The sequence below is a fragment of the Aspergillus piperis genome, assembly GCF_003184755.1.
Source record: "Aspergillus piperis CBS 112811 unplaced genomic scaffold BO85scaffold_2, whole genome shotgun sequence".
Taxonomy (NCBI): domain Eukaryota; kingdom Fungi; phylum Ascomycota; class Eurotiomycetes; order Eurotiales; family Aspergillaceae; genus Aspergillus; species Aspergillus piperis.
In genome coordinates, this window is record NW_020291592.1 from 2,044,895 (window position 1) to 2,071,380 (window position 26,486).

Consider the following 26,486-nt stretch of genomic DNA (forward strand, 5'->3'; position numbering starts at 1 on the left):
ATCGTGTAGATTCCCCATCCTCATTTATTAACCTAATCTAACCTACTTTGTATACATCCAAAGCAAACTAACCACCCGATCTCCGGGTTACTATACCCACAAACCCATAACTAGTTAGTAACTGCGACATCTGCGGTGCTGACATGCATGGATTCCCCCCACCCCACCCCCTCCTTTACCCCAACTTGCATATCAGACAACGCATCACCATAACCCCAACCCCAACTCCCCCTCCAACACTCCACCCACCACCACAACAACAATGCCCACCAAAACCCTCGTCATAGTCGGCATAACCGGCAACCAAGGGCACTCCATCGCCACGCGGTTCCTCCACGACCCAACCTACCACATAATCGGGCTAACGCGGAACCCAACCTCCCCGATCGCCCAATCCCTCTCAGCGCAAGGCATCACCATCCTCCCTGCCGATCTCAACGACCCCAGCACACTCACCCCGACCTTCCGCGGCGCGAACCTCATCTTCAGTGTAACCAATTACTGGGAACCATTCTTCCGCGAAGACTGCCGAAAACAGGCAGCGGAGCAGGGTATCTCATGTCGACGGTACGCGTACGAGGTGGAGGTGCAGCAGGGGAAGAATATTGCTGATGCGGCAGCCGCGACGGTGGACTCGTTGGATGAGAATGGGTTTGTGGTGTCGACGTTGAGTCATGCGGCGGTGTGTAGTGGGGGACGGTTTGGGGAGTTGTACCATTTTGATGCGAAGGCGGAGGTGTTTCCGAATTATGTGAGGGAGAGGTACCCGATGTTGGCCGGGAAGATGTCGTGTGTGCAGACGGGGTTTTTTATGACGAGTTATAGGTTGGTTCCCGGGGCTTATTTTAGAAAGGTGAGTTTTGACGTTTTTGGTTGGGGGTTGTGTGGCTGATTTGCTGTGTTTAGAAGACGACGGAGGAAGAGAAGGTGTCGTTTGAGATGACTTTTACGACTGCGCCTGATGCGAAGGTTCCGCATTTGGATGTGAATGCTGATTTGGGGAACTTTGTTTATGCGGTGTCGAAGATGCCCCCTGGGAAGAGCTATATGGCTTGTGGGTCGTATTGTAGCTGGGCGGAGTATATGAGGATTTGGGGGAGGGTCAATTCGGTCCCGGCAAGTTATCGGCAAATTACTCTTGAGGAGCTGATGGAGAAGACTCCGGATCCGGAGTTTGGGCGTGAGGTAGGTGATATGTTTACTTATTCGACAGATCCGGGGTATGATGGCGGTGATAAGGAACTGCTGACTGCGGAAGACATACGCAATGTGAGTGTGTTGAGAGGATATGATATTTAATCCACAGCTGATCTCTACAGGGCGGGATTGAGTGTCCAATGACCAGTTTGGAGGAGTGGATAAAAAAGGAGGATTGGTCGGCTGTCTTGAATAGTTGATAGGTTCTGATGTATACTTGTGGCTGTCCAAGAACTTCTGTATCACGACCGAGGTTCGGCCAATATGACATGAGCGGCCCTACCAGACTGTGGACGTCTAGTTGACTCTTGCACCTGAGTAGACAGAGACTGCGCCACTGCATTCCGTATTTCCTCTTTGATAAGTGCAGAGAGGCTCACTTGCACGTCATTGACCAAGCCAGCGCGGATTGAATCAAGCTGGCCCGATAGGCTTGACTGCACATTGGCATGAACAGTACCTTGGAGTTGCTTAGCAACCTCTGCCAATGCATCGCCCCCGAGCCTGGTCTCTCTGGACATCCCAGCCAATGTCAGGTCCTTCCAGCAAGCAGAGTGAATATCGCTGATACGTGGAATGCGGATTGTGCTCAGATGCTTGACTGTACGTTGAAGCACGATAGAATCATGGTCCCATTTCTTAATCGTGGCAAGACGCATCACAGCGGAGTAAACTTCAAACGTGAGGTCTTCCACCTTGGCTCTGGTGTGATACGGTATTTCGCGGCCATCGTTAATAAGTCCGTGATACTGCGTACACTTGCTGCCGAACCGAATCAGATCCTTGACATGGGACAGCAGATCAACTGTCGCCAAATATCCAGGCCTTAGACCAGCACGTTGTGGTCCTGATTTCGATTCGGGTAGTTTCTCATCGTCATAGCTTCCGCGCTGCACATCAAGGTCCATGGCAACAAGATCACTGAGATCTGAAGAAGTCAGCCCTTTGGTTGCATTCTTTGGCAGGCCAACGAGGAAAGCTTGAGGTATCTGAGGAGACTCATTGACGGAGGACTTCTGTGGCGATTGCGACTCCTCCAGAAGATCTCTCATACATCCCAATATCAATGTTCCTATATTCTGCTATGAGTTAGTAGATAATTGAAGCAGAAATAGGAATGTTCACCTACCTCAATGATGTAATTGAGCCCAGCCCAGAACAACGCCTTGTACAGGAAGTCTTCACTTTCTAGTTCATGTTTGTCCATACGAATTCCGCTTATGTATCTCTTGATGTCTTCCAGTTGTTCAACAAATGGAACAGAAAATTGGTAATCTGCAGCCAGATTGGCCTGGCAATTCTCCAGATTCCAGAGACAGGGAAGCCGTCTCCATTTGTCCAATGCGGTAGCTAGCAGCTTCTGGCGCTGCGAAAGCTCCTTTGTGATGGACTTCTGTGGCAGGAACAACTTCCTATAGGCCGCCACAATAGAACTGTCAGTCTTCTCCATTCTTCTGTATGCTGTAGTCCAGGCCTTCTGAATTTGGTGTTTGTCCTTTGCTCCGCCGGCTTTGAGAGCTGCAATAATACTTTTGGAGACAGGTCTTGCGTTCCACGCAGCCTGGAGCGCTGTTCCGAGTCTACCAACAACCTTATTGGGACTGGCACCATGCTCAAGCAGCATTTGCACTGTTGACTCTTGACCAGCTGCTGACGCTGCCACTAGGGCGGTTCCAAAGAATCCTGCTATATGGTCGACTGCGATTCCCCCGGAATAGTTCCCCGCCTTTGGCCCACCTGCAAGCAGCAGGCTGACAATAGAATTATTTCCATAGTATGCTGCTACATGGAGAGGATTGCCTAACGTTCCATCTTCAGTTCCGGTTACTTTCGCTTTGGAATTGAGTAGCATCTCAGTTATCGAATGATGTCCTTGAGCGGAAGCCACATATAGTGCGGTTCCATGGGGACCTTTCTCGGCGTTCACGTTGACATGCTTCAATAAGTCCGCGACGATCTGCTTATAGCCACGATAAACTGCCACTTGTAGTATTGTCTCCCCGTCAGCATTGCGTGTGTTCAAGCCCTTAGGATCAGTTTGAATCAATTCCTCGACGACCGGCCCGAGATTGAGCTTAAGTGCGTAGTGTATCCGAGAGCCACGCCTTTGTCTTCGACTCTCGGCTTGGGCCCCATCCTTGCCGGTCATAGATTGATCTCCAGGCTCAAGCCAGTCCAGCCAATTATCGAATTGTTCAGACCGGAATAGCCCACGGATCCTCCCTTGAAGCAAGGCACGCTCATTGGCCATACCGTCAGCTTTCTCGAATAACTGGTAATGTTGAAACCAGTACTCGGCAGCATAACTTCTGAGGGTCAGTTCGAATCTGTTCTCACTGGCTGTGTCCCCAGCTTTCAGTGATTGCAAAAGGACATCAAGACAGCGTTGGGTAATTTCAAAATGAGCCTGTTCCTCGGAACAAAGGAACTGCGATATAAGGCTGTGCTGACCTAGGCGAACCTGTGTCTCCAGATACTCTTTCGCAGAGAGATGGGCGAACCGAAGAACTCTGTCGCACTTCTTGCTCTTGCGATTAATAGTTAAGGTTTGCGTAGACTGGGTCACCCACCGGCCTGTACAGATCTCGTAAACTGCATCAGCATCATGAAGGCCAACTGCAGAGGCAATTTCCTCTTGAGTAAGCGGCCGTAGTTGTCTCAGAAGCCATATGAACATTGATCTTAAGAACTTCCCATCAATTGCGTTCACAGAGCTCAAATGCTTCTCATAAATGGCTACCATGCTGATCGGAACTTCGTTCAGTTTTGCCTCAATTTTCTTAGGGTCCTTTCGACACTCGCGTATTTCCTGAACCAACGATGTAGCCCAGAGAAAGTTCCTATGATTTGTTAGCCATAGCATGGATAGTCATTGTGGTGGACTAGTGTGACTGTACTTTTTAGCTCCTTCAGTAAGTCGTGTCCGAATACGTGACTTTAGGGAAACAGGGAGATCGCTGATGCCATCACCGTGCTGCATTGTCGTGTCAATGTAATTGCGAATATCAATTTCGAGCCCTTCCGCTACGTCAGTTTCCACAAGTATGTCTTTCAGATGTCCGCGAAGGCAATCTCGTATATCTTCTTCATTCTTGCTGACCAGGAGAATGTGTAGGTTCGAAAGTCCCGACTGAGCCAATCGTTTAATGAGTTCGAGAAGTTTGTGACGTTCTCGATCTTGTGATTCTTTTGGAACCTCGTCGAGGCCATCTAGGACTATGAAGACGTCCTTCTGTAGCTCAAGCACTGACAAGATGCTGTGCAGGTACTCGATGAGTGTCTTGGTGTCTGGATAACGTGCGAACTTCCGGTCCTCGACTAAGGCACTAGATATCTCTTCTGGGAAGCCCCCAAGGCTACTTCCCAGCTGTCGTAACACAAAACGCAACAACAAGTCGATGCATGTAGTGTCCGTCTCATCAAAACGAAAGTACCACCGCAATAGTACCCTGTTTTTGTCTTTCTTGAACAACGTTTCGAGTTGATTGATGATGGTCGAACTGTAGAGAATTAGCGGGCTTAGAAGTAATCAGAGGGCACTGGGCTGGCGTTTTCGCATACCATAACGACGACTTTCCACATCCAGCTATTTATCCTGTTAGTGTATGCGATATTATTTCTGGCTTTTTGAGGTTCCATACATTCACCATGCAGCCAAAGTAAGGATTGTGGATTATCCACCCAGCTTGTATATTCCCGACGCTCAAGCAACCACCTCCCTGCTACCTCAGTAGCATCGCTGGATACAATGGCAGACCTTAGCTTTCTATGCTTGCCATCGCTGGCCGCAGCTAGATCGCTGGGGAATAGCCATTCAAGTAGCTGTGTTTGAATTTCCGCTCCAAGATCTCAGCTTATGGTTCTTGTCACCAGAAATCAGACACCGTGACGTACCTGAAAGCGTCTTATCAATCTTCACAATCCCCTTCATGATCAGAGATGTACTCTTGTTAACGTCCCCTAGTATAGTCTGGATCTTCTTGACTTGCTTCATCTCCTCCTCTTGGGCTATTAACATGTCAGCACAAAGAGCAACTCCCATGAGAAATCAGCAATCGACTTACTTTCGAACATGGATTGCTGCTGCTCAGCCATTATTTGCCGAAACCACTTTTCCACCATCTCGTCGCTTCCCTGAATGGCGTTCTGCAAGTCCTTCAACGGTTCCTGAGTAAGCGATTTGAAACTCTGGATAATTCGGTCTAACCAATATAGTCAGTATTGACAACAATCGAGGCAGGTACATCCTTGATACCTAATCTTTTCGATGTAACCGACTGCTTCACTTTTGCGGAATACTGTAGTATACATATGTACACATTGACAATGGCATCCCCTAATTCGGCCGCATTGGACACCTGGACTCGGTGGTAAAGAGCCTCGATGCGAGAATATCGAGCCAGAAGTACGGCAAGGTATTCGGAGGCTTCCCAGATGCGCTGCATCCGTTCCTGGTTGTTTTGGATAAGCTGCGAAAGTCAACCATATGTCCATCCTGTAAAAAATAAGTCAATGACCACAAACCGTCAGACCAAAGGAAACCACCGCCCATGCGATAGACGCATAGCCTGTCGGATCAGATTTAACGACCACATCGCCCAACGCCTGAACGGTCATGACCGATTTCAAGATAGAACTTGCACGATCATATGCGTTCCCCTTCGTTTTTGACGGCCATCGCTCCTGATGAATGCGTAGTTTGCTTTTAGTCAGGTTCATAACACCCTCTACGTACTCCTTGGGCAATTTTCCTATCCGATTGACGTTCCTATCTTGCCACTTTTGAGTCAGACGCTTCCTATTCGCGTCGCCCACATCGACGGACCTCCACGCCTCTTCCCATAGGTTCCGCTTAGGCTCTACCACGGCAGGTTTTGGCTTCGCTGCTGCCACGCCATTGGACTTTGCCTGTACTGGCTTCGGCTTTGTAGGTTTCGAAGATGGTGTTTTCTTGGCCTTGGTGGTTGTGGCCGGCTTGGCCTTTACCTTCACCGGTGATGGTTTCTCAGGCGGGTGTGGAGTGTCATCTTGTGGCTTGACCATTTGGCTTATTGAGGAAGGGTTGGTTTGGTATTCTGTAATAGTTGATGTGTGATGCTAAGGGAAGAATAATGGCGAGTGAAGCAGTCATGATGGAAGATCCCGTTCTTGTGGGAGATTTGTACCCCGCGCGAGGCTCTGCAGAGGTCAAGCTGATGGGGCTGATACTGTTTCATAGTGGGCAGAGCTAATGCTGGTGCAGGACGAGGGGACAAAAACAAGTATCTTGATTGGAGGATTCGTATGCGTTGTCAGCTAGCTAGCCAGAAGAATACGAGGCGCCCGCTTGGCTTGGCCCTGCAGTGATGTCTGCATGCTGCGGGTCACACCAAAGAAAAGTGTTTGTGAAAAGTCGAGTGCAGAACGACTGTCACGCGGATCACTGATGGGAGGAATATGGGAAGCCTATGATAATGCCTGGAAATTACGGCAGGCGTGAAAGCGGCTCTAACAGGTAACCTTATCCTTGAATTATGCAGGAAAATAATATAAGTTTCTCCAGACCGTTGGGAGCTAAGCGAACTTAAATTCATTGCAGTCAAAGAGGTTATCCTTCCAATGATAAGATAAGTCGTATGTTTATTCTCAAAATGAAAGTGACATTCGAGATACGCAACCATCATTCCAACATGATATGACAGCTTCATTCCACTTAGATACTTCCCCACGTCAAAGATCCTCTTTCCTGAGAAACTAAAATGTGGGTTTTGACACACTGATCCTACTGTGCCTCTACATACCACGGCAAGACAACATCCATAGTATGATAAAACTCCTCAGCCACTGCTCCCTCCAAGCCCCAGGCGGAGATCACCTCCATCCCAGGCCGATATCCCCACTGCGTATTGATCCTCAGATGGGCAATCCTGGCGCTCTTATCCCGACTGAACTCTAAAGTCTCATTACTTTCTTCTCCTGTACGATAATTAAGAAGTGAGAGCCCCATGATTTGTAGTCGCGGCATTCGCTGCGCTGCTGTGCCCATGGCCCGATAGAGAATACCAAGGTCGGCACTTTTGATGTATTCCCGCCGGTCAGAAAACCTGTCCTTTGGCGGAGGGTTTACCAGCGACTCCCGACGTGCAGCTTCAGGGGTTAGTGGAGGATCAAGGCCAAGTAATGGGGACCCTGTCTTTGTGTTAGTCACAAAAGATGATTGGAATATACGCTCTTCATAAGGCATTATATGCGTAGAAAGACAATCTGGAAGTCGAGATCAAGCGCAGCGACACTTACCATCTTCGTTGTATGGAGGCACATTGAGCACTCGAAGCCGTTCGAGTCTCGGCCAGTAGGGAGCATTGGTGCTGTTTTCCGCCGATGGCCAAAAAAGAGCCTTGCTGATTCGCATGTGACTCAATGTGAGTGACTGTAGCCGCATACTCAGGTTGTGAAGTCGGGTGGACAGATAATCCATCTCATTAAGACCCACATAGGTCAGTCGAAGGCCATTTAATTCGTCTTCGTGTATGAAATGAGTCCATTCTCGCTTCGTCATAACGGAAAGCTCAAGGCTCTCCACGGAGCTTGGTACACAACGAATGAAGTCGATCATTTCTAGATTAAAAGGAAGCCGGTTAGCCCGTATCTCTTGAAGGCCATGAAGGGAAATAAGAGCATACCTTGTCTTAATAAGCGACGAATATCACCTACAGAAGGAGGCATCCATATAAAATCTTGCAGTAATACATGCTTCACTTTGGGGAGACGTTCAAAAATCAATCCAAATGATGATAATAAGACAGCATTTAACCAAGTCCCCTTTACTGCAATCGACGTGACGCATACTGGACTAGGTAAGGGTTCCAGGTGCTTTGCTTTCAAGCAGGTTGGAAGTGATTTTCGGTGCTTGAACAGAATATCCCGTAATGATGATGTGTACTCTGAATATCTGGGATTGAAGGTCCCACAATATGGATTGTTGTCGCAGAATACCAGTTCGAGCCCCGGATGCTGCTCTCCCCAAGTGTGCAACACCAGAAACAAGAAGCCGAGCGCTTTGTGGTACTCTTGATCATACCATTCATATAGATACTCATTGGTGTTTGCCCGATACATATAATCAGTCCCCTTTGGTAAGACAATATATGGTCGCCAGACGATATGTCGAACATAATTTACCCTGGCACGTCGCATGTCATTGCCTGTAGTGAACCTGGAAAGTTTCAACACGCAAAAGTGCCCTCTAATGAAGATTCTCTTCCAGATTATTGGCTCCATAATCCCTTGCCATTGACGAGAAACAATTGAGTATCGGGCTAGGTTTTGTGAACGCCAAGCCTGTGGCACATCGTAATAACTGGCTCCAGGAACAAGTTTTGGAAGAAGTTTGTCCGTAGAGGTATGTTCGCGCAGATAATTGACGATGAGGCTGATTATCTCGCTGGGAAGAAGCTTCATTGTTCTGAGTTGGCGGTGGTGCTGAAGTGCTTTCTGACCTTGCTGATGTCGCGCTGGGATAATTCTAAGGGTAGATCAACAGAAGCCTTACATATAGAGAATTGTAACTTGCGCACACTTGAAGTAAAACCTTCTTCATGGGAGAGAATGCAAGAATCAGATGTTATTATATACGCTCTCTGGTAGCGTGATGGCTTCCATCACACTATGATAGTTGGATCTAGTATCACTTATACTCAGTCTCGTTGTCCCTGGGGAATATAGGTAGCTTCCACATTACCCCAAAATTCATACGTAAAGGAATGCACCACCTATTTATTCCTTTTACTACCAGAAATGGGCTTTTGAAACATAATTGTGAGACATCTATCCAAGCACATTTAGTTTGAATCATGTGGATATCTGAAATTTCCTGTTGAAATGGCAAGAATGGTTGACATTCAAAGCGAAGGAAACCGGGATATCCATTGATTTAACCCCTGTCGACTTAAAGCCGCTCACCCCTCTGAAAGATCCAAGATCACTATTAACTGCTGCATTGCATATCTACGCTTTGTTGGGACATTGGAGCAGCCTTTGATTGGACTACTTAGCTCACGTAAGACCGGGTCGCTAGCTATTTTATCGATTTTCTACTTACAGTAAAGCCACTGTTTATCTCAGAAGCGAGGTGTATCGATGAAACAGAACTCAATCAATCATTAAATCACGAGTACAAACAAGAATCCAAGTATTCTTGTCGAGCTACGATTTAGACAAAGCCACAATAACTGGGTTAAATAGCAACGAGGCTGGGGCTGGATAGCGGGTGGCCCGACTCACCAAAGCGCTATCCGGCTCCTACTGCGGGTCCATAATCCTTCGAACAAGGGTCTTAGATGACAGCTTGCAGAAGACATAAGCCAATTTGCTGGTGCCTAACCCATGGGAACTGATGGAAAATTACGTATAAATCAAGTCTTCCCGATATGTGCCATTTCCTATTCAATATACTTGCCAAAGGTTCCTTACTATGGCCTCGGAAAGTCCCTTTTGGGGGTCATCTACTTCACATGCTAAGTTAGTTTGAAGGCTACGAAGCAAATCCAAGCTAACCGTGAAAAGCTTTTGCGAGGAGGTAATTAGTTTATTCATGAGAAAACAATACTGCCGCGTCAATCCGTCCTAACAAGAACATCACATAGGACTACGTGGTGACCAGATACGTCGCCGAGTTTATCAATACCCTAACCAATCTTGTGTACAGTATGTCGCGACCTGCCGCTTGTACAAACCCAACTAATAAATGACGCAGTATTCTACGCAATATACGGAATTAACCATCTTTGTCGACAATCGAATAAGGATGTCTTCCGCGCCCTTCCCTACTGGGGTTTGATGGGCGTTGGTATCGCTTCTGCAGCTTTTCACATGAACCTCAAGTACCATACTCAGATGAGTCAGTTCATCCACTACCTTCCATTGCTAGGCCACGTAGTGTTGTTCACTAAATCCATTTGGAACAGTGGACGATGTATCCATGCATCTCGCCACAACCCCGGTTCTCCACCGCGTCATGACAGTGAACACCAGTCGCAGAACCTCGATTATCCTAGCGTTTCTGCTGGGTGCAGCTCTTATAGGACTCATAATACACCATGCACTGACAGATGAGCTCATCTTACATTCCGTCACGTTCGTGGTCAGCGTGACGATCATTGGAGTCCGGACAATGCAGTTGATCACCACTCGTACGCCAAAGGATTCTCTCGCTCGACGGCAGATCTGGGGTATGGTAAGATTTGGAGCTGGTAAGACCAACGCATCTATCTATCATTTTCATGGATTCAGTACACTGACTGCCAAAGCCATATTTGAGCTGGGATTCCTCGTCTGGTTAGTTGATGGGTGGATATGCGGATGGCTGAGGAGCTGGCGGGCGACTATTGGCCTACCGTGGGCTTTTCTGCTGGAACTACATGGGTGGTATGCAGATTCACGCTCTCTTTCAAAGGTCCGAGCTAACAATTGGTATGAAACAGGTGGCATATCTGCACCGGAGTTGGCGCTTACATATTCATCGCGGTGATTGATCATCTAGTGTCGGGTGAAGATGTCGGAGCTATTGAGGAATCATTCGCCTGGCCTGCGCCGTGGGCTTCTCGTTCTATTTTTGCGGGTAAAGGTTCAGCCCTGGGTGTCACGCCGGATCTCAAGACAGACTGAGGCGAGAACACTCCAAGTAGATTTGAGGCGGGAGACGGATGGGGACGGATGTTGGTCGGGGTAGAACTAAGCATCAGATATGCTGCGAAGCCAAGCTTTAAGCTCACATTCTTCAACCACTTAAGCTATGATGAAATCCGTGAACCACGAGCATTCTGTACAGTCATAGCAATGATTGATGAATCCGAAATAGGAGATAAGCTTGTACCGGAATAATCTTCAGCCAATGAAGAAGCCAAACTTAGTCACACACGTCCCACCCAGCCAATCGGCAATACGGCATTGAGTCAGTTGTAAGTGATCGGACCCCCGCAATGCACCCCACCGGCAATTGCCCTTGCCGATGCACCCCGCCTTCCAGTCTCAAAAGCTTCGAACTCTTGCCTGCCAGAAACCTCAATCCTCTTATCCAGAGAAATTCTGGACAGATTTGGAAGAACAAGCTTAGACGCAATGGCCAACCAGCTACACAGTGCCCCGCCCTTCCGGGCCGAACATATGGGTTCCTTGCTGCGTCCCGACAACCTGCTTGCGGTGCGTGAGAAGATCCGCGATACCGGTATCTCGGAGCAGGAGGCTGGTCTGCAGGCCGTGGAGGAGGAGACTGTTCGTGATGTTGTCAAGCTCCAGCGGGATCTGGGCTATAAGGCTGTCACTTCTGGCGAATTCAACCGGACCCGTTTCTGGGGACAGATGTGGGATGAGTTCGAGGGTATGGTTCATCGTTCTGATTCTGTAGCCGTCGATCATATAACTGATAAATATGTCAGGCACCATCCGTCTTCAGGATGCCGAAGCGTCCATGTTCAGACTCTACCATCCCGATGTGGTCAGTCTGATTGAAAAGGACCGCAAGGTCATGCCCGGTGACTCGGTCATCGCTGGAACCAAGCTTTCCTGGAACCCTGAGAAGTCGGTGTCGAACCTGCACGAACTGAAGCTGGTTCAGCAGGCTCTGCCTGAGAGTGAATGGCACACCATCAAGCTGACCATGATCACTCCCGCCTGGTTCCACATGCGCTACAAGCAGGGTAAGGCTTACACTCCCGAGGCCTACGCCAACGACGAGGAGTACTTCCAGGACGTCGCAAAGGTGTACCAGGCCGAGCTCGACGCCTTGTACAAGGCTGGACTGAGAAACGTCCAGTTCGATGACCCGGGTATGGCCTACTTCTGCTCCAAGGCCTTCCGCCAGGGCTGGGAAGAAGACAAGGACAACATCGGCACGGTCGAAGATCTGCTTGACGCCTACATCAAGCTGTACAACGACTCAGTCAGCAAGATCCCTGCTGACATGCACACCGGTATTCACCTTTGCCGCGGTAACTTCATCGGAGGCAGACACTTTGCGGAGGGATCTTATGACATCATCGCCAAGAAGCTGTTCGAGAACCTGAATGTCAACACATTCTACCTTGAGTATGACACCGAGCGTGCAGGTGGCTTTGAGCCTCTCAAGTTCTTGCCCAAGAACAAGAACGTTGTTGTCGGTGTCATTAGCACCAAGCTTCGCGAGCTGGAGGACAAGGAGGCGATGAAGGAGCGGATCTACAAGGCCGCCGACTTCGTTAGTGCTGGTAGTGGTGAGACTCGCGAGGAGGCCCTCAAGCGGATCTGCGTCAGCCCTCAATGCGGTTTCAGTACCCACGAGAGCGGATACCCTCTGAGCCTGGAAGACGAGAAGAAGAAGCTGGGTCTGACCAGGCAGATCGCTGATGAGATCTGGGGACAACCTTGAGCTTCTTGGAGCAGTGACTGGGGCGGTGCTTTCCGGCCTCTTAACAGAGATGGAAATGTGATGATGTGAAATGAGTTATGTATTTAACAGACGTGTCATATTAGCACGTGGCAAGATGATGTACATATGGGAGTGGTGAGGGGTGCATCAGTAGGCGCAATTTGATGAAATTAGGCTGAGAAGCATGTGTATGTGTAGTGACATGACACAACTCCACTAGTAGAGATGAACAAACTTGGTCGAGACTTATAATCATTGCAAAGCGAGCACGCCTGATACCGCATCATTATTCCCCAGGATTCAACGTCGTAAAAACAACGCAAAAGCAAAAATATGACATGTATTATGTTCACCGCTAGCACCCCCAAATGGCATCGACCACAGCACGTATCCAAACTAGTTTTGGCCACGTTTAATTCTCATCGCTCAGAATTTAATGCTGGGACTTACTATTCTTCGTCACCAACCAAAACAAGACCCTTGTTTGACGCATTGCCTCACTAGGATTCAAGCTCCACGCCCGTGCGGTAGCCAGACCAAAACACGATGTTTGACGTGGAAGGAAAGGTAAGCGCGTCACTTTCTTTGAATTCCAGCTTCCGGTGGATTACTGAACATAAATCAGTATGTCCTTGTGGCAGGTGGCTCCAAGGGTCTCGGGAGGGAACTCTCCTTGTCGCTCGTAAAAAGAGGTATGTTGAAGAAGAATCCCAGGCTATGGCATGCGTACGGCAGGCACTGACGAGCAATTGACTACCAGGAGCTCATGTGACAGCAATCGCACGCTCTGAGAATGATCTGGACAAACTCAAGGTGGATATGGACGCTGTGCGCGTACACGAAGACCAAGTTCTCGGTATCCAGCGTTTGGACTTGACTAATAGCGATGAGGTCTGTGCCAATCGTAACTCAGAATCAAAAAAAGAACCTTTTTTGACCAGTATATCTCTGACCAGGTATCCGGATTCATCGACGGATTCGGCAAACGCATAACTGCCCTCTTCTGCATCGCAGGCGGCGCCGGCGAGGAAGTAGGCCACTTTGTGGACATTTCCGCCACATCGATTCAGAGCTGCATGGAGAGGAATTATCTCACAGCGGCGTTCATTTCTCAGGCCGTCATGAAGATTTGGGCCACGGAGCTGAAACTGGGAAATGAGCACACCGAAGTTCAGCAACCACGCCATCTGGTCTTCACTGGGTCAACGGCGGCAATAGTTGCAGTCCCGGGGTACGCCGCATATTCACCATCGAAGGCGGCTGTCCGCTCCTTGGCCGATAGTTTGAGGCAGGAGAGTCTCATGTATTCTCCTGCTGGATCTATACAGGTTCACTGCAGCTTTCCCAAGATATTCATGACGGAGAGGATCAACGTACAACAAGCACGGAAGCCGCAGATATGTAAAGAGATCGATGGCACTGCCGACAAAATCGGAGGGTTGACGGTCGAAGATGTGGCTCGGCAGATTCTTGCAGGGCTTGATAAGGGATGTTACATGATCCCGACTGATTTGCAAACACGGTTTCTACTGAATAATATGCGTGGGCCTAGTCCGCGGGACAATTCCTTGGTTGACTGGTTGCTGAGCTGGGCTGCTTTGTTGATTTATCCCGTTGTGGCTACGATTGTGGATTGGAAGGTAACGAGGTATGGCAGACAGCGGCGTGAGTAAGCTTGACATTGCCTCATATAATGGTCATGCTGCTGTTCCTTCCTTTTGACCCATATGGGAGGATATGGTTAGTGCTGTACGCATTGTTAATGTATTGATTAGAACTAATTATGATACTATCGCTAGTACAGTGGCCTCCACATTTACGTCACAATATGGGAAAATCACCCAGAGGATGGACAAAATCCCATAGTTGAGGCCCCTACATAATCCGAAGAAATAGTTTCTCGATTGTTAATTGGCACCATCTTTCTTGAGAAAAAGGCTCTAGGAGCAGATAATAGAGGCGGCAGTAGTTGCAACTTCCGCTGAGCATCCCGGTGGGGGGTTATACATATTAACCTTAGGATAGCTTATTTGGAGTTGATTACGACTGGTAGGTCTAGGCCCCAAAAGAAATCTGTGGGGGATCATTTGCTTGACAGTATTTTCTGTTTCTAACCCTAGAATCATGAGTAATTTGCCTGTTGTTGCTGACATACCCTGATATAGGAACTGGTCAACACCCATATTCGGGATATGACCCAGCTGACAATCCATAGAAGAGCCCATATGCTTAGTGATACCTCCATACCATGTAATAGAGTCCACTATTATTCCCCAAAGTTCGCTTCATTTTCTATGCCGTAATCAGTGGAGGGCGCCCTCCGTATAGAGAATAGTTAGGGCAAATGAGTCAAAAGCGGGTCCAGTGCGGGGACTCCGCAATGGGTTCCAGAAATGACATGCTTCTCGGCGTCGCTATCTCCAAATTTTTTCGCACACTGCCGCCATGTCGACAACTACCACTACAGTGACCAGTGAGATCAGCTCACTCCGTCTCTCCGCTGAAGAAGTCCGACTTCCAGCCCCTCGAGATGACAGAAAGTCGCGCCTGCAACAAGTCGTCGTGATCACCCAGCTGTTCGCCGTCACTCTCACGGCCAGTGTGATCAATGGCTTGGTTGTAGTCGGGCTCCCCACCATCACTGCAGACCTCCAGCTGCCCCCTTCGCTCTCCCTATGGCCATCCTCGGTATGCAGTCTCGCCACGGCTTCTACACTTCTTCTGTCCGGCTCAATTGCCGACACAATTGGCCCACGATGGGTGGAACTAGTCGGATCTCTCGCCAGCGGCGCCCTGATGCTTGGACAGGGTCTGTCGCAAACTGGCATTGAGCTGGTGATCATGCGAGCCTTCCAGGGTGTCGGTCTCTCAATGCACCTCGCCTCTTCGGTGTCCATTGTTACCCAACTTTTACCCCCTGGTAAAGGCCGCAACCTGGCATTCTCTTGCATTGGTCTGAGCCAGCCATTGGGCTTCTCACTGGGCCTAGTAGTAGGCGGAATTCTAATTGACACAATCGGCTGGCGCGCAGGCTGGTACATAGCCGGAGGAATCACTCTCTTCTTCACTGTCATCGGATTGTGGTCGTTACCAAAGAGCCCCGTCCAGCGAGATGGACACATCCTGCGCAATGTCCGAACCAAGATCGACTGGGTGGGGGCTGGACTTGCTTCAGCATTTATGGCTTTGCTCTGCTACCTGCTCGCGTGGGTACCCTCAAACACCAACACTATACCCCAATCTAACCAATTCACACACACAGCATCCTCAGCGCAAACCCCTCCCGCATCCGCTCCGCAGAAAGCATCATCATCCTCTGCGTCGCCGCCATCGCCCTCCCCACCTTCATCACCTGGGTCCATTTCCAAGTCAAGCGCGGCAAACCAGCCCTAATCCCCAACGCACTATGGAGAAACACCTCTTTTTCGAGCATCTGCGCGACAGTCGCCCTCTCCAACGCAGTAATCAACTCCATGGAACTCTTCGCCAGTTTATTGTACGTCCCCGCCTCCCGTCCCTATCCCCTTGCCAGGTCACCCTCTTTTATTTTTATCAACACGTACTAACAAAACACCCCAAACAGCTTCCAAGAAATCCAATCCCTCAGTGCCCTCGGCGCCTCGATCCGCATCCTCCCCAGCCTAATCGTCGGCGTGCTCATCAACCTCGTAATCGGCTTCTTCGTACACCGCATCCCCGCCTACTGGATCGTAACCATCACCTCCTTCTTCTGCGCCTTCTCCCCACTCCTCATGGCTGTTATCAACCCAGCCTGGACATACTGGGCGAATGCCTTCGTCGCGCAACTCCTGCAGCCCATTAGCGCGGACGCGCTCTTCACGGTAGGGTTGATCGTTATCACGAATGTGTTTCCGGATGATACGCAGGCGTTGGCCGGGGCGGTGTTTAATACCTCGGCGCAATTTGGGAGTGCGTTGGGGATGGCGGTGCTGCAGGTGATTTCGACGGTTGTGACTGAGGAGAAGGAGAAGGGTGGAGAGAGTGAGAAGAAGGCATTGATGGAGGGATATCGGGCCAGTTTTTGGACTATGTTTGGGTTGATGGTGGTTTGTACGGCGGTGGGGTTCTTTGGGTTAAGGAGATCGGGGAGGGTGGGGTTGAAGAGGGATTAGGTTGTTGTTATTTGGGTTGTTTTGGGGGGTTTGTGGTTTATTGTTCTGCTGGGTGGGGTGTTGGGTTAGGAAAAGTTTGTTGGATTTTTGTTTTCATTGTCTATATTCAATTGGGGTGGTATGGTTTTTAGGGTTGTTGTGCATCTGCAGGAAGTGGACATTATAGACTGTGACATTATGATTAGCGAAGGGAAAGCATATTTCCAAGGATACTTCGAAGATAAATAAATTACATTCATAACCGAAAGTCTGGCATTCTTGTCTCAGAGTATACTATAACATATTCAACAAAACCCCTTCACCCTCTTCGATCCCTCATGTTTCAAAACAGCCCCTCAACCTGTACATCACTTCGCACTACCCACCCCGAGCGCCTCAACCGCCTGCCTCGCCAAACCCTCAAACGTCATCCCCGGCGCAGTAAACGCATGAAAACTCAACGCCAGTCCAAACTCCCCAAACAACCACTGCTGCAATTCGGACCCAATCATACTATCCAGTCCATACGAGGCAACAGTCCCTTTACTGAAATTTATTTCGTGACTCTCCCTCCCCAACATACTCGCGCATTTCTGTACAATCCTATCTCCAACGCGCGCCATCAACGTCTCATAATCCAGCTCCTCCCCGTCACCGATAACTTCCCCATCCGGCTTCGAAGCTCTCAACGAACCCTGCAAAAGATCCAAGTCCCGCTGTACACCGCGTAGACGAGCATCGCCATGCCAGAATAGACGATTTGTACCGGCAGAACGGTGTAGCAGGGAAGGATCGAGGCCTAGTATAAGATGGCTGGGACTGTTCGGGGACATGGCGACTTCGAGACCCTCGAGCATCTCTATCTCGTCGATTCCGTAGAAGCCTAATCGCTGGAGGGAGTCCTCGACGGTTTGGTTTTCTGCTACTACGCCGACGTCGAGGAGCATCGGTAGCGCTATCGAGCAGGCTGGTAGACCAAGGGACTGGCGGTATACTGCAAACGCGTCGAGGAAGCTGTTACCGGCACCGTAGTTGGTCTGGCCCGGTGTGCCTATTATGCCCGAGATCGAACTAGTCATGACGAAGAAGTCTAGTGGAGAGTTGATAAGGACCGAATGGAGGACATGTGCTATGCGGAGTTTGGGGGTGACCGCAGCTTGGTATTGCGCTGCTGTCATGCCCTGGAGTAGGCCGTCCTAATGGATGATTAGATCATGTTGTTGGAAATGGGAATAATGAAGTTCTTTACCTGTAGTACCATTGCAGCGTGCACCACACCGCGGATTGGTCTTTCTTTCATCACTCGGGCGACAATGGCTCTCATATCGGACTCATTGCCAGCATCAGCCTGGAACACCTGTACGGATGCGCCGGCCTTTTCGGCAAGTTCAACGGTCTGTGCTGCCTTTTGCTGCGTTGCGCCTGAGCGTGACACAAAAATGAAATGTCGACATCCTCGTTCCGTCATCCAACGGACCAGACTGCTTCCAAGGCCGCCGAGCCCTCCAATAAGTAGGTATGCTGCATCAGGGAAGAATTTGACCCGTCGGATCGGAGGTAAGATCTGCAGCTGTCAGACTTGTAAAACACGAGGCTGATGAGAATTGCAACATACCTTCACCGAACTTTCACCATAGTTGAATCGCACTGCCGCATGTACCTCTTCAGCTGAACTTAGAGATGCTTTGGACTGGTTTCCATTTGACTGCGTGGGCATTTGATCAATGCTGTACACTGGCACATGGGACGTCCAGATGTCCTTGTTCTTTTTCAAAAACTCCAACCCATCCTGTAGGATTTCAGCCGCCATCTCTTGTCGTGTACCGAGGTTTTCGTATCCCATCGGCAGGAAAGAAGCACCCTTGGTAAAAGGACCTGTATCCAGCTTCCCTTCCATATCTCCATTGCATAAGACAAACCGACCGGCCGCTGATATGTGTCTCCATGCCTCTTGACCAGCTACTGAGAACCGATTGCATATCACGAGTGAAAATTTCCCGGAGGTAGCTTCGAGAACTGGCGACATATGAGATGCATGCATATCCTCAACGACAACAATCGGAATGCCGGACGACGAGGCTTCATACAGTTCTTCGCTCTCTTCTTGTGTTGCTACAACGACAGTGATCCGGGCATTCAGTTCCTTACTGAGACTGATGGCCAACTTAGCAAACAAGAGGGGCATATGTAAAATGAGGATATGATCATCCTTTTTGGCTCTTCCTAACCATCTCATGCAGAGAAGGACTTTGCATACAGTTGGAAGGGTGGCGCAAAGGAGTGCTGGGTCGAGACCCTCACAATCGAAATAGCAACCTTTCTTTGTCTTGACAATGGTTTGATAGCCACTCTGTGCGGCGAGTGTGACTACCTGACGAAGTGTACTTTCGCGACTATTGGAAATTGCATGGCCGACAACGATGACCGGTTGCTTTGTGCGTTGGTCAGGAGCGCAACCCTGGTACTCAGTCATCTCCACCTGGAGACATATCTCGTCCTCCTTTGAGTCTGTCATAAAATCTTCATTGGCCCTGAAGATTAACGCGCTGTTCACAAGCTCGCTCTGTAGCGGCATGTCCAGTGACAATTTCACCGCCTGACTATGTTCGGGGCATATACTGGGGCATTCCCATGGCACCAGCCGATTGGTATGGAGAGCTCCTTCGTGAAGCCAGAACTCCGTTTCATGACCAGAGCCCCGAGGTGCTGCAGTTCCCAGGGCTGTCAGCATAGCCTGTGCAATGCTATGAGGTGACTCCTCCCAATCGACATCCACTGATAGAATCTTAGGCCCAGGATGCTCCGATCTGGCAGCCCGCAGGAATCCTAAACTCAGGCCGCCTTCGGAATTCCGGCCTTGATTAACACCCAAAGTGAGCCAGAGAAGCACACTTTCCTCGGAGAGAACCAGCTTCTTGAGCAAGTCGAACTGTGTCTCGCAGGGATTCGACAAAATGCTACCATCGACGTCAAGAATTACCGTATTTTGGTGAAACGCATGGTTGGACTGGTGCAGATTTACTACATCGACAGCCACTTCCAGAGCCTGAAGCGCTTCCACATACTCCTTCACCAGACGTTGGTTCGAACTTTCTTCGGCCACCAAGGTGACCACTGTCGGCTCTATTTCTTGAATACCTCCGTGTTGTAGCTCCTCGGAGAGTGCCAGCTTAGTTCTTGAAACAGAGAGTTCTAAGGTTGGTCTGGAAATCATGGAGGGACAGTCTAGACAGCTGCTATTTACCGAGGTATCTTCGTCCTGTAATATGAGCATCCTACCGGTGGGCGCCAGGATAGATTGTAGTTCTTGGATAATGTCCGAATTCAGCTTTCCTTTGAAAATGACAAGGTCATGTGCCCCCTCCAAGCTTGAAGATAACTGGGACATGTTTGGTGAGAGCTGTATTATCAATACATTCTCCGGTAGAGCGAACTGTGGTATCTTTTCCACCTCCCCGTCGAGCATCTCAGCAACAGTTAATTTTCCGGTATCGGGAAAATGGTGTGCCATGGCCTCTATCAGGCTATAGTCGTCTCCTGCAGCGACAAACGCTTTTTGTATTGGTCGCTTGTGGTTAACCAGGCCAATCAACCCAAGGACAGCTTCTTCGAGCGACTTGTAAGACCACTGCCCCAGAGACTTAGCTGCACGGTCAACGTCAGGTTGCCACCGGTTTTGCATGTACTTCTGGTCCGGAACGACCGCTGTCGAGCGAGCCGACCAGCTCATCTCGTGCTCCTTGAACCATATTCCCTTACATTCCAGCAACGGGAGCCCGTATGCATCGACTAGCTGTATGTGCGACCGGAAAAAAGGGCGCGGGCACTCATCCGTCCATGCAAATGCATTTCCTTCAGCCTCTTCGGGATAAGCAATGGTCATCTCTTCGACACGCATCGGTATTGTGCTGTAGGGCATGACATTGTAACGTCCCTTCTCGAAGGAAATAATGGCAAGCTGGAAACAGGCATCAATGGTTCCGGGATGCATGACATATCTTGATTCGCCAGAAATAGTCCCACTCTCTTGATCCAACTCGATGGTACTTGCTGCTGCATGATCCCGGCCATTGGATTCAACCTCTCCTAAACGCTGAAACGTGCGTCCATAATAGACTCCAACTCGATCGAATGTCTTGTACCACCTATCTGAGTGGGTACATTGATGCAGCGTCTTGACCATGTATTGATGAGACTGCCAAGGTATGTTCTGTCTTGTCTTGCGAGCTGTTATAAGGCCGCTGCAATGAGTAGTCCAATGGTTGTTCAGGAGGGACTCAACAGTGATTTTATACCAACCGGATCCCTTATTATTTTGGCGCGACAGTATGGTCATTACCTCAATTCCATCTTCGGTATCTGGTATTACAAGTCCTTGCTGAAATTCAAAGTTCTTCAAGCATGCGCCATTGCTCGGACTGAACGGTGTATCACTGATTTGCCATAAGGCTTCAATGGCTACAGCAATGTACGCTGCGCCAGGCAGCAAGACCTCGCTTCCAATCTGCCACATAGTTAGCCAACAAGCAAGAATCTGAATGCATTACTCACACGATGGTCTCTCAGCCATGGTACATCTCGGAGCCGTAGAACATTCTTCCAGGCATAGATCGTATTTGAAAGCCCTACAACTCGTCTGCCCAAGAGGTCATGCCGAGGTTCTGATTGTTGGCGCTGTTCTTGGCTTATTCGTGTCTCTCGCCAGTACTCCTTTGTATAATTCCATTGGTAAGGCGGAAGGTCAACTAGCAGTCGTGGGCCTGGCTCCTTGCACAAGTCGTAAGTCACATCCTGCAAGCGAACATTGTACCGGGAAAGAAACAGACGTCCGGCAACTCGCAGCAAGTCGTCGCAAGAATCAGATCCTCTGATAATACTCGGAATGTATTTTATTTCGCTCTGCAGGCCATTACCCGATATTATCTGCTTCAGTGGCCCAGACAGAGCTGAGTGAGGCCCGCTCTCGACAAAGTGACTCAAGCCCTGCAGTGCTTCCATACTCTGAAGTTCGGTGATGGCTGCATGAAAGCGGACCCTATTGATGAGGTTTTCTACCCAATACCTGGAATTCATATCTTTCTCATAAACTCGTGTCCCCGTAACAGAAGATATCATTGGGACGCGGGAAAGCTGTTCTGAGGGAGCTGACGAACCAGCTTCCGGTTTTGCTCTCAGAAGGAGTTGCTCATAAAGAGGAGCAACAACTTTCATTGCAGGCGAGTGGTAGGGCTTTCCAGTTTTTAGTTCCTTCACGAAAATCTTAGAGGCCTCAAGCTGGGATTTAATTTTCTCAGTTGAACTCTCCGAGCCGCTGAGAGTAACGCTCTCGGGGGAGTTCTCGCATGCAATAACAACATCTGTGTCATGGATATAAGGCTCGACCTTGTCCATACCAGCTCCAACAGCAAGCATTGCGCCTGCAGGGCCTTTTTGTGCAACTGCCTGGCCACGATAGAAAGAGATCACAAAAGCTTCTCGGGCTGATAGCATACCTGCAGCATATGCTGCAGCAATCTCCCCAGAGGAATGCCCCACGACAGCAGATGGAGTGATTCCCCACTTCCTTAGCTGATCAACTATGGCGATCTGGAATGCTGTACATACTGGCTGTGCAATATTCGGCTCGGCAACATAGTCCGAGTCGATGTTTCCGAGTAAGACCTCCTCTATGGTCCATCTTACCAGCGGCTGTAATTCTCTCAAATACCGATCCAGTGATCTGATGGCTTTGTTAAACGTGGGTAGAGTATGCATAGCATCTCTTCCCATGCCAACCCACTGGGCACCCTGCCCCGTGAAGACGAAGGCAACCGGACCAGGAGAATCTACGACTCCGAACTCCATGCTTTGCTTGCTGAAGTTCTGTGTTTCTTGATCTTGAAGAGCAATAGTGAACGCTCTATGGGTAAAGTGTGTTCGACAGCAATTTAGTGTGTAGGCCACATCTTGAAGATGATGATTGTCGACAATACAAGCGTGCGCCTCGATATTCTTCTCTAGTGTAGCTCGATCGTGTGCTGTGAGACATACCAACGCCTTGCTAGGACTTGAGATCCCAGGTCCTGTTTTAGCCCTCGTCTGCTTATGGTCGGGCTGCGCGGCCTCCAGTATCAGATGGCCGTTAGTGCCACCATATCCGAAGGACGAGATCCCAACCCGCCGGGTAAGGGGGCTCTCAGGCCACAATATCGTATCCCGATTTACTTTAACATTCCATTCTTCCTCCTTCACTAGTGATTGTTAGTGTTGACTGTTCCCACCTTACTGTCAGCGAATGGTGTACGAACGAGCCGGGTTGAGTGTCTTGAGTCCCGCTACTCCGGGGATGACACCAGATTCCAATATCAGAGCCGCCTTGATCACAGCAAATATACCACTGGCAGCTTCACTATGGCCAATGTTGGCTTTTATCTTGTTGGGATAGATGATCTTAGCCACTCGGTATACTTCAGAACATGTGCGAAGAAGACTTACTGCTCCCAGCAACAGAGGCTGCTCGCGACTCCGTCTTTCGTTCATCCCGTTAGAGATGGCTTTGACTTCTATGGGATCGCCAACTGGCGTGCCAGTCCCTAAGACGTTTTCAGCAGCCTTCGCGTCTAGCAGTTCACTAAGCGTGCTTACCGTGGCACTCGACATAAAGTGTATCTGTTGGGTCCAAGCCGGCCCTTTTGTAAGCAGCACGCAGGACTCTTTCCTGTCCCTCTAGACTTGGATGGGTAATCCCCTGGTTCTTCACCTTTCCGTTTCTATATTGGTCAGTTACTTATCCAGCGCTTTGAGGTCCTGCAAACTCTCACGTATTGAGCGCTGAGCCCCGGATAACAGCACGAATTGGATTACCATCGCGTACCGCATCACTGAGCCTACGTAGATATATGGCGCCAGCTCCTTCGGCACGGCCATACCCGTCTGCTGCTGCATCAAAGGTGTGACAGGTGGACGTTGGCGATAATATCCCCATCTTAGCGGTATTCATGTGTTGGTCTACTGCAATGATTAGATTCACGCCTCCCGCGATTGCGCCGTCGCATTCGCCTGTCTGAAGAGCCAGGCATGCTTGGTGGATGGCAGTCATAGACGAAGAACATGCGCTATTTATCACGGCGCTAGAGCTCTCTGTCAGGTTTCCCTCAATCTGGACTCGTAGTATAGTCGTTACTCACCTCGGCCCGCATAGATCAAATATGTTACAGACTCTCGCGCTAAGAATGCCAGGATCAGTTCCTGTCGCAGCATATTCGTGGCGGAAGTCCGGTTCGCGATGGAGCATCTGTTGGTAATCTGAGGTGAAGGATCCCACAAACACCCCAATATTCTTTCCGGCAACATCTTCTAGTCTCAAGCCAGCGTTTTCGAGGCATTCATGCGTAACTTCGAGTATACGCCGTTGCTGCGGATCCAACCACATGGCCTCAATCGGCGTTATGCCAAAAAAGCTAGGATCAAAGTCTTGCGGACTGCCGTCAAGGAAGTAACCGCCACGAACATTGAAACTACCGGGTCTGTTCTGGTTTCTGTGGTAGAAGGCATCGATGTTGAAGCGACTCTCGGGCACAGTTGGTGTCTGGACGGATGTCTTGTTGACCAGGGCGTCCCAAAGTGCGGAAGGGGACGTAATAGAACCAGGAAGATGACAGGCTTTGCACTGATCAGTACACGAAATGTAGCGCCTGAGTGCATATTCATACTCACCCATTCCTACAATGGCAATTGGCTCAAGGGGAACATGGCCCGCACGGCTGCCATTTGCAGTAGAGGCGCCCATAACTAAAATTGTGATAGAACCTGCTGAATTAGTACGATTATGTCGGGCGTTGTAGATATCGAGATAGGCTTCGCGGTCTGGTTCTCCAGCAGTCAGAGTTTCTGAGAAACCGGGATGAGAAACTTATATCCTTCTATGTGAGTCCCGCTCCGCCATCACTCGTCTCACGCAGGTACTACTTTGTACTGTGCAGCGCACAACTCATGCTTTATTTTAATGTCTTCAGTAGTGTCCCTTGCTGGGGAGGGTCCAACTCTGAGTTCAGTGCACATCATCCACATTCCGCACCTTGCCGGCTCAGTGCCAACATTCCTCTCTCTGAATGATCGGATGGACGTCATGTGTTCAATGAAATCGATAGCTCTACATGACTCAGTCCACCGGTAAAAGCAAACTCATAGCTTGACTTTATTGACTAAGTGGTTGCACAAGGGAACAGAAGAGGTACAGATTCTCGACCGTCAGCGTCCTTTCGCAGTACATTAGAATTGCGTAGACGTCTATCCCTTGGCAATCCCGATGGTCACAGTACCACTGTGAATTAGTTAATTGTGTTCTGAACATCGCGGCGTATGCAAGAGAGGAATAGGGCGCTCTCCTAGTTTTGCCACCGTATGAGATATTGAGGCGCGACATAATCCGACTGGTAGGTGTCATTTTCCGGTGTAAACTCACGGGCTTAATGTTCCTTGATTAAGTGGCAGGTTCATCGAATAATGTTGGCGAATGAGGCTCATGCCTACCTGGACTCGTAATACTCCTTGCATTCTTCATGCGCATGGTCTCTTTGGGCAGTGGAGATCCACATGGTAGCTACCATTTCGAGGTGGATCCCCACATTGAGGTTGCGAAAAACAGGTGCTCGCTGATATGAATAGTCTTAGAACTTTCTAGGCCTCACACAGGAAAAGGTCATGGGTGAGGCTGGTACGGAGCATGGTCAGATGCAAAGTGGTCCCAACAGAGTGAGCGATGACCAAATAACCCATCATTGCCGAGAACATAGCACAGAATGAAGATGCACCAGAACCCTTTTCGAGCTGTACACATATCATGAAGTCGAAGCTTTCAGTAATAAGGCGCTATTATGGATGCTTTGTTGTGCTGGTGAGGTTTACTGTGCCTGATAGGTCCCTGCTTATTGACAATAAAGTCAGCACGGATAGCATAACTAAATCGCGGCAGCGAACTAGAGATTGATAATATCGGGATTGAATATGTTGATTTGTTGGCTTGTTTCTTCAGACAATGGTCACCTGACTTTTCGTCTATTTGCATTCTTTCCAGCCAACTTTCCCATTATTTTTGCACCCCTTCCGGCTCAAACTCTCGGCCCCTTGTTTCCATCAATAACTACTATGAGACATAAGCACAATGATATGTCCAAGCTGAGATCCATGCACTAGTCAATACGAAGCCACCAGAAAAAGTTAAAATCTGACGGCCAGCACCCTTGCAATCATCAGTCCACTACCCTTTATTGACTACCTATACGCCCATCACCTTCTCCATCCGCATACTTGGTACATGTACTTGACGCCAAAACTTTGCTTATCTGCAGAAAGACGCACGATACACACCAGAACCTTGTTAGATCCGGTCAGTCTTGGATCTTCGTCATGTATCCACCGGATATATTCCAACATTCCGCGTCTCAAACCTGCTATGTGCCTTATGTTGTTACACATGGAACACCACACACGATTTGACGTCTCACTTAGCTGCTGCAGAAGCTTAAACTGATGCCCACAAACTACTCCCACGTGGGATATCTATACCTACTACAGGCATGCTGGTTCAATGATCATCCGTGTGACATCACATTGAAGCCCAGTCCGATTGGTGAACCATAGATGGATGATGGCGAGCAAAAGAGTACTCTCACTGTCCTTCGAGTCAGATACGAACTAAACTGCTACAAATGTACCTAAACACTTGTACCCCGGTTAGCCGGATCAAGTCCTAGCAACATGACTATCCATTCGGTCTTCTCTTCGAAAATTTATACAAAGCATGCATATCCGGA

General features: G+C 49.2%; 8 protein-coding genes across 8 annotated transcripts; 5 read left to right on the plus strand and 3 right to left on the minus strand.

Annotated features, from left to right (window-relative positions):
- Positions 1 to 262: 262 nt before the first annotated feature.
- On the plus strand, positions 263 to 1,397 carry BO85DRAFT_363160 (NmrA-like family protein; the record flags this gene model as incomplete). The annotated part of the gene is made up of 3 exons (XM_025655650.1): positions 263 to 853; positions 907 to 1,269; positions 1,320 to 1,397. The coding sequence occupies 3 exons, from the start codon at positions 263 to 265 to the stop codon at positions 1,395 to 1,397; spliced, it is 1,032 nt and encodes a 343-aa protein (XP_025520081.1).
- Positions 1,398 to 4,929: 3,532 nt separating this feature from the next.
- BO85DRAFT_127887 (uncharacterized protein) lies at positions 4,930 to 6,354 on the minus strand. Its single transcript, XM_025653962.1, has 5 exons — positions 5,722 to 6,354; positions 5,453 to 5,666; positions 5,262 to 5,399; positions 5,092 to 5,205; positions 4,930 to 5,019 (listed from the first exon to the last, which is right to left on the minus strand). The coding sequence occupies exons 1-5, from the start codon at positions 6,238 to 6,240 to the stop codon at positions 5,012 to 5,014; spliced, it is 993 nt and encodes a 330-aa protein (XP_025520082.1). The 5' UTR covers positions 6,241 to 6,354; the 3' UTR covers positions 4,930 to 5,011.
- Positions 6,355 to 6,958: 604 nt separating this feature from the next.
- BO85DRAFT_501897 (uncharacterized protein) lies at positions 6,959 to 8,637 on the minus strand (the record flags this gene model as incomplete). Its single annotated transcript, XM_025664181.1, has 3 exons — positions 6,959 to 7,365; positions 7,474 to 7,794; positions 7,860 to 8,637. 3 exons carry the CDS (start codon positions 8,635 to 8,637, stop codon positions 6,959 to 6,961), a joined length of 1,506 nt encoding a protein of 501 aa, XP_025520083.1.
- Positions 8,638 to 9,649: 1,012 nt separating this feature from the next.
- BO85DRAFT_516702 (ceramidase) lies at positions 9,650 to 10,975 on the plus strand (the record flags this gene model as incomplete). Its single annotated transcript, XM_025664861.1, has 7 exons — positions 9,650 to 9,696; positions 9,742 to 9,754; positions 9,822 to 9,882; positions 9,932 to 10,075; positions 10,143 to 10,427; positions 10,485 to 10,602; positions 10,659 to 10,975. 7 exons carry the CDS (start codon positions 9,650 to 9,652, stop codon positions 10,840 to 10,842), a joined length of 852 nt encoding a protein of 283 aa, XP_025520084.1. The 3' UTR covers positions 10,843 to 10,975.
- A 244-nt stretch (positions 10,976 to 11,219) lies between these two features.
- BO85DRAFT_413169 (cobalamin-independent methionine synthase II family protein) lies at positions 11,220 to 12,760 on the plus strand. The gene is made up of 2 exons (XM_025657596.1): positions 11,220 to 11,554; positions 11,613 to 12,760. Exons 1-2 carry the CDS (start codon positions 11,296 to 11,298, stop codon positions 12,578 to 12,580), a joined length of 1,227 nt encoding a protein of 408 aa, XP_025520085.1. The 5' UTR covers positions 11,220 to 11,295; the 3' UTR covers positions 12,581 to 12,760.
- Positions 12,761 to 13,126: 366 nt separating this feature from the next.
- BO85DRAFT_484179 (oxidoreductase,short chain dehydrogenase) lies at positions 13,127 to 14,253 on the plus strand (the record flags this gene model as incomplete). The annotated part of the gene is made up of 4 exons (XM_025663216.1): positions 13,127 to 13,147; positions 13,206 to 13,272; positions 13,341 to 13,471; positions 13,537 to 14,253. 4 exons carry the CDS (start codon positions 13,127 to 13,129, stop codon positions 14,251 to 14,253), a joined length of 936 nt encoding a protein of 311 aa, XP_025520086.1.
- Positions 14,254 to 15,025: 772 nt separating this feature from the next.
- Positions 15,026 to 16,713, plus strand: BO85DRAFT_501899 (putative MFS transporter; the record flags this gene model as incomplete). Its single annotated transcript, XM_025664182.1, has 3 exons — positions 15,026 to 15,786; positions 15,843 to 16,076; positions 16,164 to 16,713. 3 exons carry the CDS (start codon positions 15,026 to 15,028, stop codon positions 16,711 to 16,713), a joined length of 1,545 nt encoding a protein of 514 aa, XP_025520087.1.
- Positions 16,714 to 17,060: 347 nt separating this feature from the next.
- On the minus strand, positions 17,061 to 24,460 carry BO85DRAFT_413173 (polyketide synthase; the record flags this gene model as incomplete). The annotated part of the gene is made up of 10 exons (XM_025657597.1): positions 17,061 to 17,888; positions 17,942 to 18,256; positions 18,308 to 21,196; positions 21,244 to 22,922; positions 22,980 to 23,103; positions 23,167 to 23,264; positions 23,317 to 23,441; positions 23,493 to 23,801; positions 23,859 to 24,333; positions 24,388 to 24,460. The coding sequence occupies 10 exons, from the start codon at positions 24,458 to 24,460 to the stop codon at positions 17,061 to 17,063; spliced, it is 6,915 nt and encodes a 2,304-aa protein (XP_025520088.1).
- Positions 24,461 to 26,486: the final 2,026 nt, after the last annotated feature.